The 15,061-nt window shown below is 35.5% G+C and overlaps 2 protein-coding genes across 2 annotated transcripts; both read right to left on the bottom strand.

Moving 5' to 3' along the window:
• Positions 1-1,284: 1,284 nt before the first annotated feature.
• On the bottom strand, positions 1,285-6,313 carry LOC136249028 (uncharacterized). Its single transcript, XM_066040927.1, has 13 exons — positions 6,201-6,313; positions 5,916-6,001; positions 5,134-5,356; positions 4,556-4,900; positions 3,358-3,558; positions 3,123-3,248; positions 3,039-3,060; positions 2,378-2,763; positions 2,070-2,213; positions 1,688-1,819; positions 1,575-1,637; positions 1,488-1,524; positions 1,285-1,437 (listed from the first exon to the last, which is right to left on the bottom strand). Exons 1-13 carry the CDS (start codon positions 6,262-6,264, stop codon positions 1,392-1,394), a joined length of 1,875 nt encoding a protein of 624 aa, XP_065896999.1. The 5' UTR covers positions 6,265-6,313; the 3' UTR covers positions 1,285-1,391.
• Positions 6,314-9,810: 3,497 nt separating this feature from the next.
• Positions 9,811-12,444, bottom strand: LOC136259157 (uncharacterized). Its single transcript, XM_066052601.1, has 6 exons — positions 12,069-12,444; positions 11,981-12,008; positions 11,581-11,879; positions 10,759-10,839; positions 10,536-10,607; positions 9,811-9,969 (listed from the first exon to the last, which is right to left on the bottom strand). The coding sequence occupies exons 1-6, from the start codon at positions 12,211-12,213 to the stop codon at positions 9,965-9,967; spliced, it is 630 nt and encodes a 209-aa protein (XP_065908673.1). The 5' UTR covers positions 12,214-12,444; the 3' UTR covers positions 9,811-9,964.
• Positions 12,445-15,061: the final 2,617 nt, after the last annotated feature.

Below are 15,061 nucleotides of genomic sequence, written 5' to 3'. Positions count from 1 at the left end.
TGAGAGCAATCCGGTAAATATTTTCTGTAACTTCACTGCAGTAAAACAAGTCTGACTTCAAACCAAAGGAAAAGTACTGAGTGATGTATATGCTAATTTCTGTGAAAATATACTGCGTGGCAATGCTGTCATCATTGCCAAAAAGCTTTGAACAACTTTATGCAGTAATTCTAACTTTTAAAAGGCTGTACCTTTTCACAGTTTGGCCTCTGTGTCAATTTCTTTTATAACACCAAAAAGTGTTCCCTATTATTGTTAATCTACAGCAGTTGTATAGAGTGCATCTACAAGCTAAAGTGACTGTCTTGTGTAGCGTATAAGAACATAATTTTGCTGATGGTATATTGTATCGCTGCGAAACCTTCGAGTTCATTTGTACCTAAAGGCATTTTTCAGCAGACTAGACTGCTGGACTCTATTTTTAGCCTTGTAGTCCTACCATATCACCACATCCTATTTGGGGCTGGCCATGTATAAGATAGGTTTGAGGAGTTAGTGCAATGGTTTTTGGTGATAGCTTATAAAGTAAGGTGTACTGTGTTAAAGGCATAATAGCCCTAACAGGTGTCTGAACTATGTACTATACTTGAACCAAAATAATTATGACATCTTACAGTAGTAAATATACTCCCTTCTGTCCAGTGTTAAATAGCCATTGATATTGAGTCACTTCAAGTCAGCATTTTTTACATTGACACTTCAGCTGCTCCCAAATAATTTTATGCTTGTTAGTTCTAGTATTTCTATTCTGCAAACATGCCCTTACCTCTACATATATCACCCATTGGTTAACTAAATTCTTGATTACTTAATCTGCAGAAGTGGAGTTTAATATTGGAATTTTTTTTTTGTCATTTGGTGCATTTAATATAATAGTCTTCCATTTTACATGCCACAGGGATTATCTTATATAGTGCCTTGTTGAGTAAACATATTGGGAATTTCTAGGGTGATAAATTCTTTAGCTAACTGAACATTTTGGCCATCTGTGTGCACCAGTTTCTAGTACAGCTGGTGTATCTGAAGAATGATCAATTCTTAGAAGTTTTTCATATGGACTCACATAGGACAGTAGCTACCATTTACAAAAGATATTTATTATGTCAGTCAAAACAGTCATACAAATTGCATTGTGGTTGTAAGACTGTAAGCAATTTGTCTGGTGTCACAGGTATTCCAATCAATTACCTGTATAGCATGAATTATTGTCACTATTGAACTATAGTTATAGGAGATGGTGATACTATTAAAGTACAATAGCAACCCCTGCAAGATATTTACACAGGGTAACTATACAATTTTATTTATACAGCAGTATAATAGTGTCACAAAATAAATAGCTATAGTAGATATGTTACATACAATATGATGTTAAAAACATACAAATTATTTCAGTCAATAAATATGTTAAGTGTGTCACGAGGTTCTGAGTACTCCCTGTAACAACATTGGTATTATAAAACTACACTGAATGAAAACATTCCTACCTGACAAAAGGTCGTTTTGGTAGAGGAATTGCATCTCCTGTGTGAACAAACCATTAATAGCTGAACAAAGTGTAAGTGTGTGCATACCTGCCACAAGATCATAGTCATGCCGAGGTAGTTTCTTACCCTTATATGGCTCTGAATAATTACCTAAGTCAAGAGAATAAGATAGTGTACTATTCTATACATGTCATCTGTACCATTGTCATTATCAACATCTTCATACTGATGAACTACATGTCTTGGGTGGATATTGGAGTTAGTTAGCACTTGATATGGCTTGTTTTGATCATGATCTGTGGTTGAATTTTGTAGCTCAGTATATCCATCACCTATTTGAAACAATTACAGTTTCAGTTTATTAACACTGTTAATACAAACTGATCTACAATACAATACTGCAGTGTAGCTCTACATTTTGCACAATGATAAAGTTTTTTTTTGTTGTTGTTGTGCAATGTAAGTTTACTAATTACATGTATTTGCTTCCAAAAGTCACCATCATCATGAAATACACTCCTGTATATTACGTTCATATTAATGGCATAATCAATGTGCTTTTTTACTGTTGTATGTACTAACTTTGTTTTATTTGCTGTTGTTGTTGGCTAACGTTGTTTGCAACTGGATCATAATAGTGTGGGCCGACTGTATCCTGATTGCTCAATGATTGGTCTAATTGATCATAATCATATCCTCCCATAGGAGTTGGAGGTATATCATTACCTAGCAATATAGTGTTCATAGAGCATTATATGGTGTAGGGATTGTGTACATTATGCTAGACATACAAGAATTGAGCTATGGCTTTGCTTTGCAACTAAGATAGCATAAACATTAAACATTTGTAAACAATTAATTATGGCCACCTGCATTTAATGCAAACATACCATTTCGATGAGAATTGTGAACAAGTTCGCTGTAATCAGTTACAGTCATACTGTTTTCCAACACTGCTGCATCAAACATTACAGTATTTGACATTTCATAATGTCCATTCAATAGAAATGGTTTCATCTGTGTAGTTTGGTTTTCAGCTGTTTCATAATGAGATGGTATAGCATTGTTTGGTGGGATTTGTACTTGTGGAGTCTCCTCATAAAGGATGTAATTAGCATCTGGCGGTAAACTGTAGTCATGCTTTTGATTTTTTGATGCATGTCTCCCATTGCAGGCTTGTATTAAATCTGTAGTAGAGCTTTGAAGCATTGAAGTACTGCTACAGCTAAATCGGTTAGCATAAACAAAGGATTCGTCTCGGACAGAGTTATCATCACTACAAAAAAGCCATTAAAAATATTTTCTTAGAACATTAATAGCTACACGGGTTCACTGACATAAGTGTGAAATACAATACAATTTGCCCTTTAACAACAGCATGATCAAATTAATGTCCAAGTTTAGAATTAATTTTATGTGTTTTCTTTCACACACACACACACATACACACACACACACACACACACACACACACACACACACACACACACACACACACACACACACACACACACACACACACACCCTTGAATTGAATCTCATTGTGCATACCTGTTTGGTGATGGCCTTTTCTCTAATGTGTAGAAATAGAATTATGTAATCTCTGCACTCAACATGCAAAAAGTTTTATCTTACTTTTCTGTTTCTCATTTCTTTTCATTATCACTATTACAATACACAGTGTAATCGATAATGCCAGCAGTATGAAGCATCCAATTGTAACACCGATTGCAATGCCAATACTGGAAGAGCCATCTGAATCTAAGTACGTACATATAATGGTAATATTTGGTAACTATAGATATGATAACTACAATGAGAAATGTTTGTACTGTATGTAATAATAGTTTAAAATGTAGGTAAGAGTTACCTGTTGCTATACCACCACTTGAAGATGTAGGGGTAATTTCAATTTGATTGGTCATAGCAGCTGTTGTGCTAGTTGTAAGATCAATTGGAGTGACTGTTATACTCGTTGTAAACCCAGTCAGAGTGGTAGTGGAAGCGACAGTTGAGGTGGTTACAATTTCAGATGAACTGGTGGGAGGTGGTATGGGCATTGTGTTGACAGCTGTAATTGTAGTGTGATGGTGATTACTTTGAACACGATATACTGTATGCTTTCTGAACTTTACAATTTGAAATTGTTAACAGTAATTTTAACAATCAAATAGATGATACAAAATAATTATACTGTGATTTGCTGTTCTCAATCTATTAATATACACAAGTACAGTAGAAGGGAGGGATTAAAGAAAAAAAAATGAAATTGCTAAAAAGCAATGACACAAGAAAGGGTGTCTATGCCTGCAGATATCCTAATGGACATTAATTTTAATGCCTAAATTTGGGATTAAATGTCCATTAGTATATCAACAACCTCTCTTGTTTCATTACTTTTTTAGCTATACCACTTTAAAAGAAAGAATGGTACCAGGCATGCCATAAAATTAAATTCTGTATCTGTGACGTGCGCCGCAACAATCAATTACTGAAAAGTGAAGTGGCCATTATGCAGTTTTATTCTGCCCAATACAAAACATTACAAACAAAGAAGTATCTCTACAATCAATCCAGCTACTATGGAAAATATGGTTGATAAGCATGATAGCAAGTCAATATAACCACAGAGAAGCTACATCATGCTGTCATGAATCAACACCTTGCATTGGCAGCAAAAAAGAATTAGAGGACGAAAGTAAGTCCATGATGTACATGATGTACGTATTGTACATACATACTGTGATTGGTAAAAACTCTTGGCTGAAGGCATTAGTTAGTCAGTCAGCATAACATTCAGCTAAATAATAAAAAAATCATAGAAACTTTTTGGAAGGGTCTGGGGTCGACATTAATGCCTAATCAACACTGCTAAACTGTCATAATGTGAGATTAGTTTAGAGTGATATTTTTGGGCAAGTAAGCCCAAAACTCCATGATAGTACACAGTACTACTGTGCTGTATGATAGTTTAATTTATTAATCGTAAATTTCATGAGTTCATTCACACTTTATATTAGCTAACTGCATGTATAAACCATAAAATATTAATTGACTATTGAACTTACAGCGAGGAACTCCCACGTTGATTATCCTCTGATGTTCAGGTCCAATAAGTCTCCCTTCAGAATTCAGAAGTTGTACATGAACAAAATAGTCTGTCCCCATTGTGATGTTCGGAAAATTTAGAAACACTTTTGTTGGATCAAACAAATTGCTTCTGTTGTCAGTATCATTTGTGATCTCATGTGTTAACGAAGAGACAGGAAATCTTACATTATTGTTTGTGATGTTTACAACACACATTACTACATCTTCAAGTCCACATGCTAACTGAAATCCTAGTCTCAGAATGGTACGGATTCCAGTGACATTAACAGCTTCATAAGAAGCCAAGTAAATTGGACTCATCCCTGTACAGAAATTATATTATGCATAGTACATAGTGTAAGCCATACATTGACTGACTCATTATAAGGGCATTGTTGTGCCTATTATGCACTTTTTTGGGTGCAATGCATGATAGAGTTTCCCTTGTATGTTATTACACATTTTTACATATACTGTATCTAGTGTCAACTATTACTAGAATATGAATTCTGCATAGTATTGTATTATTTATACATAAATTCAAGTGCATACTTACCAAGTACTGTAGTCATGCTGACATCACTATCTGTTTCAAAAACTCTAAGTACTACTCTTATTTGAAGTTGCTCTCCATCCAGATTATTTGGAATGACAATTCCAGTTATGTTGTTTGCAGAGTTTACTAGTGGTTGAATTGTACTGTCACTGAAGTCAGAGTTGCTAGAGGAATAGTATATGATGTGTTGAGCTGCACTTGACATAAAGTGGACTGCTGCGTCCTGTTTTGTATAACAAAATTAACAATAGAGCACATACAACCACATTAGTTATTACATACATTTAACCATCACAGCAAATAACAGTGTTCCTATTCTAACTCCATCTTTAGTCAGTATTGAAACAAATAATTCAAATAACTCCCTATACCAAGGCAAAACAGACCACAAATCCATAATTAAATGCACACTCCAATGCTATTCAGTGTTGGGGCCTGTGATCTGCTTTTTGTGTGAGTCTAAGTAAAAATTTTGGACTGGTAGTTCCAACACAGAAATATAGACGGAATAAATACAGGCAGTATTTGTGTATGAATTATGCTGTGCATGTTGAAGAACATTAACATTTACTGTGTGCTATATACATAGCATATACATAAGCAGAAGTATATGCATTGTATAACTTTTCCTAAAACAGAGACTAGAATTTTGCATTGGAAATTGAAGGATATACGTACATAGTTAAATGTTACATAACGAATGATCTTACTTCAGCTTATGGATGTATTATGCATGGAAAAAAACTTGCATGTGAAGATCTACTTAGTGCAGTCTGACATACCTGCCATCGCACATTTAGTAAAGTTCTGTTTCCTTGATATGTCACACAAGCACTGACATTTTCTGGTGCCGGCAACATCAATTGCCCTATATAAGTTGTATAGTAGCTATTATAAACACACAGAATTAAAGTTATCAGTGAAGACCGAGTAAGATCGTGCCAACAATATAGAGCCGGCCGGATAGCTAGCTTTGCATCTAGTTTTATTTAAAAGGGACAAATCTGACTAACTAAAGCATATAAAAATTCCTATAGCTATATAGCTAAGATGATCATGAGACGTACCTTTAGTAGCCCATGGTATTGAAAGAAGTATAGCTACGAAAATCATCAGCTTGATATTTATCATCTTCAGCTTGCCTTAGTTGACAAGATCGTAAGTATCAGTGTTATGATTGATAAAGGAAGCCAGAAAGAAAATTGTTTCCGCCAGATACACGTGCTAAATGTGGTTAGTTGTCACGTGATCTACAACATGCAAGGCATAATACATTGTCTAGGCCACAGGTAGGTGAACCCATGAGCATTCACTATTTAAAATTAGCATTCATTAGAGTCCACTCTTCAGTGATAGAGCAGTCTGTCATAGTAAAACATGTACAGCACGCCTCCACTGTCAGCCGCGGGCACGTGCCCCCTCCCCTTCCTACAAAAAATGATCGAGATACTCTAATAGAGCAGTCAGTCAAATACTCTAATAGAATGGTCACCACATACCGTACGGAGGGAAACTTTGGAGGGGCGAATCAAGCAAAATATCACTGTTGGCGAAATAAATTTGGCCAATTGTTAGCAAAGCGCACGCCCTTTTAAATTAATTAGATTACTAATCGCTGTGCCTGGCCCTGAAGCAAGAACTGGCGGAGTGCCACGCCTCTCAGCGGTTCGGCGCCTGGAGTCAGCTACCAACTAAAAGTAATACTATATAGACAGTAGATCTACACCCTTTGGAATAGTGAACATCCATCGTACTTAATATGGTAGGACTCGCTACTTGTCACGCCTGTTTCGAGGTGAAGTTTGAGGATAGTACCACCATCGACCACCATAGATAATCGAGTACCACGCGTGTACAGTAACTAGCTACCTAGTGAGGTAGTCGAGGCAGGCTTGGCTTCATGCCTGGCCCACTATCCCTTGGTCGAGTAGAAAATTGATTAGTTTGATGCTTGGTTTGCTGTTTTCTCTCGTGTTTTCTTCACCACCAAAATATTTGGATGGGGAAAATTTGGCGAATTCATGGTCATTCGCCAAATTTTAACGGCGCCAAAGTTTCCCTCCATACGGTATAACACTATTTCCTCAATGAGTATGAAAAATCCCATGCATGGACACACTTAGCTGCTAAGAATATAATTTAGTTAGTCATTCTTAATGTTTGTGCGTTCGTCGTGTACATGATGCTATATGTTTAGGTTTATTTTTGTACTCTTCCTTGTCATGGTTAATTGTACTGTGCATTTTGCATGTATAGTCACATGTGTCTGAGGTATTTGTAATTGTGTGTTTTGAACATCTTAATGATGGTTTTCAGGTGGGATTGAGTAAATTTGACTGGTTTCAGTCTATTAAGTATGTTACACTACTGGTTGTATCATAGTGACAGTCCTAAACACAACGTCTAATAGATGTACAAAATAAGCTAGTGAAATGCACATGGTCCTTTGTATGTCATTCTTTAGGTTCATAGCTATAACTAACTGAACTAAAACCATTCTATACACATCAAAATTTTCAGTCCTGAAACATATGAAATAGCTTAGCTTCACACACCCCTGCTCCAAAAACCTACTACTACTACCCTGGTGCACCACCCTTTCCAAGCCTGGATCTGCCCTTGATTGTCCTATGCATTCATCATGAGTGGTGTTATATTACTGCACAGCTATGCAGTAATCCCATGCAGGGGGAAGAAAATAATCATTTGATAAGGTAGTGTGGTTAGGTCTACTCCCCCTCTCTGCCGGTTTTTTTTTGTGTGTTGTTTTTTCATACTTCAGTTTCATTCTTTTTCATTTGTGCAAGTTTAAGCCTTAAATCCTTGTTCTCCTTTTGTTCTGAGGGGTTAAGTCAGGTGTTATGAAAAGTTTGCAGATATGGCCTGGGTTTTCCTGCCCCTTAGTTTAAGTTTAATTTGTTTTGAAGGATAGATTTCTTCTGATCCAGAGGTCTTACGATTAGTAATAGTAACAGGAGTCCCTGAAAATGTCTATTGAGCTTTTTTACTGTACCTAGCTAGGGTTTATAAATCTGTGGTCATGCTATAAGCCATTGTTCATACTCACGTCCTGTTAATTTCCACAGCATGGGGTCTGAGGGCTACACGCCCACCAGAAACTAGTAGTTCATGATCAATATTATTACTGAAATTATTATGCAAATATCCAAATCATAATTATTATAGTTTTCTACTTTTAAGTGATCAAAAACCTCAATTCTTAATCAAGAGTTTAAGTTTTTGTATCACAGCATTAAAAGAAAATTGATCAAGAGTTGTAGTCATGAGTAACACTAGTGGCATTTAAAAGATTATGTGCATTTCATTTTCTAGCAGGCTAAATGTGCCCATGGGATGGTGCTGCAGTTACAAACTTTCATACTCAATTACTGTGGATTCTTAATAGTGGTTTAATGAGGTGACTGTTCTATTAGAATATTTGACTGGTCTCTTTATTAAAGTATCTTACTTTTTGGGTATAGGGGTATGTGTCTTCCCCTAAATTGGATTCACACAACTGTTCCAATAGTTGTCAATTTTGCTTTGAAAAAACTGATAGCGTTTGTTGAGACTACTACTCCTTGGGTAATTTTCCAGAGAAATTTGATCAAACATTTAACCTGGCATGTGAATTTATGTAATAACTAAAATCTCAGTAAGGTTTATATCACAACATTCATTCAAAATCATTGACAAGACTTCTGTATTGACGACAATAATATAAGGCGTACATGCTATTTAATCTCTGATAAGAGTCTTCCAAAACCTTTGATTAACTTTATAGCCCATATCTGCATTTTCTCCAAAACATCATTAGATAAACAATACTCTAATTATATGCTTTGTAGACAGCTCTTTTGAGATATTTTACAAATTACCTAATCAGTGAACTACGGCTGTCTAGCACTTTAAAGTTCCAAAGTAGAATGAAATTTATAGTATACTGTACCTTGTTTAATTTATCTACAAATGTATAAAGCTACATATTGTAGTTATGCATGTAATACTGTTACAAGTATATTTGAGCATGTACTAGTAGTTATGTACATAATAGTGTGCTTTTGGATATAGTCATATGTTGAAAAATAAAGATAACATCATACACTGACATCGATTATTAAAATGACTATTAACAAGAAACAGGCATTCCACACTTTACATAACACCTACAACTTAAGCTACCATTGTACCAAACTCTTCCCAAGTCTCTAAGCAAAACTTTTCCAAGTGTATTATGTTTGAGGCATTGTTCACTGTAGCTTTACCTTTTAGATAGAAAATTTGTGCTGGTTAAAATACTTCCATTTATAAAGTATAATTTTTTTCTCATGGCATTGTTGAATTAATGACATTGCTTTTTAGTTGCTCTGGTAGCTACATTGTATTATTCTTTATTTCAGAATCAACGCATTAATCTTTTACATGCATTACAGGCCATTGACATGTACAAGGTGATTCTGATTATTTATTTCGTATTTTACTTTTTTAAAGGCAAAGTACAGTACTTTAGCTACACTATTTACACTATTGTCCCACTTTTAGAATATACTGTAGCTTCAGCCAGATTCCCTAGCTTGGAACATATTCACTGTTAATGTTGATTAATTACAGTATCACAACACACACACACACACACACACACACACACACACATGCACAATGCCTAGCTCAACCTATCTCCTTTGATCTTAGTAACAATAAGACATACATGATGGCATTCAACAGGGTAAATTATGTTTAATAAACACTATCTACTGAATCATGAAGTTCTTTTTGCTAAATCCATTAATCGGTATTAGCATGTTCAACTTTGCATGATGATCCAAAATCTTCAAACTATTGAAAGAAACGAATCATAATACTGTATTTTATAAATTTTACCACAAAAAAAATGTGTATGCACTTCATGAATTATAGTAGCAGTAAGCTATTTTTATTGGATAGAATCATCACATTTATGCACCAACTAGAAACAGCACGAGCAGTCAAGCATCAGATCATAATTTGGTCTAGAAAATTGTCAAATCAAAAGAGGAATCTTGCATACATGTGATGAGAAGATATGTACATATGCAGAGGCTAATTTTTTTGCAGTGCTGAAACAGTTCTTGCAATTACTATGATGGCAGTGCACTGATATCTGTTATAAGAAGGCCTGAACTCTTAGCTAACACCATAATGATATTAGAGTGTCTGCTGTTGAAACAGTTCCCTACATAATAGTAATTGGTACATCATCTGTAGTACCCAACTGAAGAGTTCTGATACCTAAGTACATGTAGTTCAGACTCTGCATGGTTTGTCTGTTTAACAGTGCATGTATATATGTACAATAATGGGTAAATCAACAGTGTTATTATGGGTAAGCCATGAACACAATAACTATAGTACCAAGCACTTACCAAATTTTGCAGCAGGAATGCATGATTCATAATCTTGACAAGTAGACTCTGATTTACTACTTATATGGTCATCTACATGTAAGAAAAATGCAACAAACCTTATTCAACACAATAAAGCACAGAGAATATACAGTCTACATAAATAATTACTAGCATATATATGATATATGCACCTGTACTCAAATTTAAAATTTCATAACAGAAAATTCAACAGATTACTCACTGAGAAACACTTCCTCATATTCATGAGATTGGAACTGCAAATGGTCATAGTTTTCTTGATTTAATGGTGACAAATTTGTTACTGTACAAAAACAATCAACATCTGATTAAATGATTGTAACACACAGACACTACAAAGTTTGTCAACAATTGCAAAGATTGTGCAGAAAGTGGATGGCCTAAGAAAACTGTGCATACAACATGACTGAATATTAATAGCAATTTTCTTGTATGTACATGCTGTAAACTTACTCTGTGTACTGTACAAGACATTCAAGAGACTTTGGCTAGTACCATAAATTTGAGAAAATGATGATAAAAAGCTTAGAGGGTGAATTTGCAGAACCTTCCTTAACAGCCACCTGAATTAGCAAAGTAACCTTAGCAGCCTACTTTGCAGTCTCAAACCTTATTTTTGCTATACAAATTTGCTATACAAAAGGCCCAGTAGCCATGACAGTGAATAAGCTATAGACCATGAGGTGGTGTCGAAAAATATTGCCACAGCTTCGGATTTCATAATGCAATTACAGCAGCAGCTATACTACGCCTACAGCTATATTAGTAGACATTTAATCCCTACTTCAGTCTCTGTAATAAAAAAAATAATAATAATAATGTGTGCATCTACACGCACATGTACAGTAACAACTAACAAGCATGCACATAAGTAAACTGACATTGTATGCCATTTGTAATTTTGCATACATTCATGCATAAACTTTTTTGTCATAGAGCTGCATAGTAGTGCATGCAATACACTTGTTTTCCATGTACTGAAAAACAAATTATTAAAAAATGCACCCTCCGTAAAATTCTATACCTGATAAATTATCACTTTTAAAGTGCACAAGCCCACTGTATTCTGAAGGTGTTGAATATTTAGCAGTCAGGGGTGAATGTTTCAGTGGTTCAACTACTACATCATATTCCCTGCTACTACAACATGAATTTTCTTGTGGTCTTCCTACAATTGTTTGTTGATTTCTTGTAAAGCAGTAATCAGATTGTGGCTGTGAATTCTTTTCATCACCGTCATTTGCTTGTCTGGTTAAACCAGTGGATTCACTGTTGACAGAAACCATTTGAGCACGCACAATACTAGGAAGAGCATCTTCATTGCTGTAAACAAAATATATAATACAGGGGGTGTAGAATGTACGTAATTAAGCTGTTACTATATTATGCATATAATTGTCAGTGCATATATGGCATAAACTTACATTTTAAGGGACTTTGGGTCTAAATATCCTGTAGAAATTTACGTAATACATACAACATATTACTTGTTCTCATGCTTATTTTACTTACCAGTAAGTTGAATGCAGTGCAGTTTGTATATTATCATCACCATAATTACCATAGCCACAATTAGAACAGCTACCAAAATTGCCAGTCCAATTACAACTCCTACTGCAACTGTCACATTAGCAGTATCAGTTGGTTTAGTAGACATTTCAAAGAAGATTGCAAACAATAATTTCCAATACAGTACTGTATGACAGGACCTTAAATAATAGTTATATGGATACAATGTGGAGTTTATGGAATATGCCTTTTCATTTTAGGCAGTGAAATGCTGTAGTTAGACTGTGATGACAAAATCGGTCTACGATGTGGCTTCTGAAGTGTGATGATGACTAGCACATTACCATTTGATACTGGCAGTGTTTGGGAACAGTGTATTGGTCAAATGGCACAGTATGTCATTCATTATAAGCTGTTTTTGCTATACTTGAATGGCTGTTAGTGGCAAGAACGGCGGTGACTATCATTAGCCTAGAATTATCACCAGTGGCTTTGTTAACTACAGTGCTAAACGATGCCATCTGGTGCAACTTCTATAGCTTAAAGACGGGTTGTTAAAATGCAACAAGACAAAGCTTTCATGAAAAAGGAAGACCACATCTAACATCTAAAGAAACTTGGGATGCATATACGATAGTCATATACAGTAGTACAAAACATTTTCACCTTTAAAAATGTATTTTTGTACAGGAATCAATGGCAACTGCAAGTTGTGGTAAGCAATATTACACTATGAAGGAAGTACTGTAATTATACTAATGACACAATTTGGTTAAAGAAAAAGCCCTCAGGCTTTTTGTAGTGCCATAGCTGCACTCATGAGGGTTTATAAATTCTGTAGATTCACTCTCTCAAATAATACTAGTGCCATAGCAACCATACTCATGTGAGACTATTAAGCACCTACATTATATCATCATTGTACGTAAATTGCAGTAGGGATGGGCAATTATTGTGATAATTATGGAAATAATCAACACTAGTCAGTAATCGAAATCAGCAATTATTGTGCAGGTATCCCAATCTTGAATTTTATAGCAAGTTTTCTGCTAAATACAGGAAATTGTTAATACATTAGATTCTCTGATATTGAACATTAGGTGCAATTTATTAGAGCAGCTACATTTGCCCAGCTGCTATATTAGGGTGATTGTTCCATAAGAGTACATCTCAATCTTTACGTTTATATAATAATGTACGGTTATTGATGCTTGGACCTGGGCCTAGGTTCTAGCTATGCCCCTGGTGTTTAGTGATTTCCATTACTACAGCTGAGCAGGCAATGATCACGATAATCATGATAAAATTTGGCCAGGGGCAGAGATATAAGGAGTGGAGATATGGGGGGACAAGGGGGGCAACTCCTCCCCCACTCCCCTCCACTTTTAGAAGTGGAAGGGCAGTTCCCCCCAATGCCCATTTGCTAAAGTAAAACAACTGTTGTAGTCATTAGCCAACTTACTTTGCCTTGATTTACTAGAATTTGTGCTAAAGGTTGTGCAAGAATGGAATACTGCATGAATCAGTGCTGGGAGTGCACGAAATCAAGATACTCTAACAGAGCAGTCACCTAATTACTCTAATAGACTACATGCGTGGTCAATTTGCAACAAAAAATGATCAATTTATTCAACAAAAAATGATCAATTTGCATTGATTAGCAGTGTGCCCGAGAATCTTTGGTAACTCTGTACACTATCAACTGTTTTGGGCAAACTTTTAACATACCATGTGAAGTTACAGATATAACAAGTTTACTACACCTCCAGTATATACTGTACACCCCTTATCTGAAGAATGAGGGGTGATGAAGTAGCCATGGTTCTATGACTCGCAATCAACTACACAAAATACTAACACACCATACACACAAATTAACTTAATGAAGGAACTCGTGTGTTAGTTTGTAATAGTACATTTACTTGTAGGCTCCTAGCAATTGAATTTGCTCACAACGCACAATCAATTGTGCACTTAGAAAACATATTTCCGTATATCCCTAGGACTTGTCCATTCATATCAACAAACATATCATCATCGAAGTTGTGAGGTATATTTAAAATGAATCCAGGGTGGACTCTTACTGGCAGGGATGATTGGTCACCCAGCCAGTAAGAGTCCAGTATTACTGTAGCTTGGGTGATTGATCGTGGTGGTGCCTGCCACAGACCAGGGGGGTAGGACAAGACCATGTGCACTATGAAGTGTTAGCATAACTATTTTTATTACAGTAGATTACAAGACAGTTGTCAATTACAATTCCGTGATACTACGTGAAAACGTCTGGCCACCTATCATTGGTTGGTTTTCACCTGTGTCCTATTCAGAATTTTTGTATACAAGTGACAACCAACATGCAAAGCACTGTAAACGTAGCCATACTACTGTATAGCTGAAAAGCAAAAAATTCAAGGTTGATAAATGTAGGTAAAAATTTTTTTTGTGAATTTGCAATCAATCCCAAAAAAATGTACTGTATTATTAAACTACAAAGGGTAATCACTTCTGTACTATTTATTGACTGGGGTCAAGATTCAATGAAGTGATCAAGGGGCTTTTGTACAGTGAATCAAGCAATCAAGACGCCTGCCAACGTAAGAATCAAGCACTTTTTAAAGCTGTTTTTTGGGGGGTAACACAAGAATTTACTAGGTTTTTACAGTTGACGATCAATAATCAAGGCTCTGTGGTTAAATCAAGTGATCAAGGAATAACTTGACAAAGAAAATTTTTGATCCCAGTTGCAAGTGTATCAACTGGTGGCATGGAAGTGACTACCCTTGGACTATATATGGAGGTCTAAATATTTAAGGGTAAATTTTTTGCTGTTAACACCATGATCACGAGAACTCAAAATCAGTGAAAATTTTCACCTCAAAATTTTTAGGCTATACAATACCTGTTGAAAGTAATAGATTGTACAACAATAACAATTGTATTGTAATGATGATGACTGTTCACTGTTGATGTGAAAGTCATGACCGCCACACATTGTC

The sequence above is a fragment of the Dysidea avara genome, chromosome 1, assembly GCF_963678975.1.
Source record: "Dysidea avara chromosome 1, odDysAvar1.4, whole genome shotgun sequence".
Lineage (NCBI taxonomy): Eukaryota > Metazoa > Porifera > Demospongiae > Dictyoceratida > Dysideidae > Dysidea > Dysidea avara.
The sequence above is the reverse complement of the archived record's forward strand: the minus strand, read 5'-3'. Positions and strand labels throughout refer to the sequence as shown.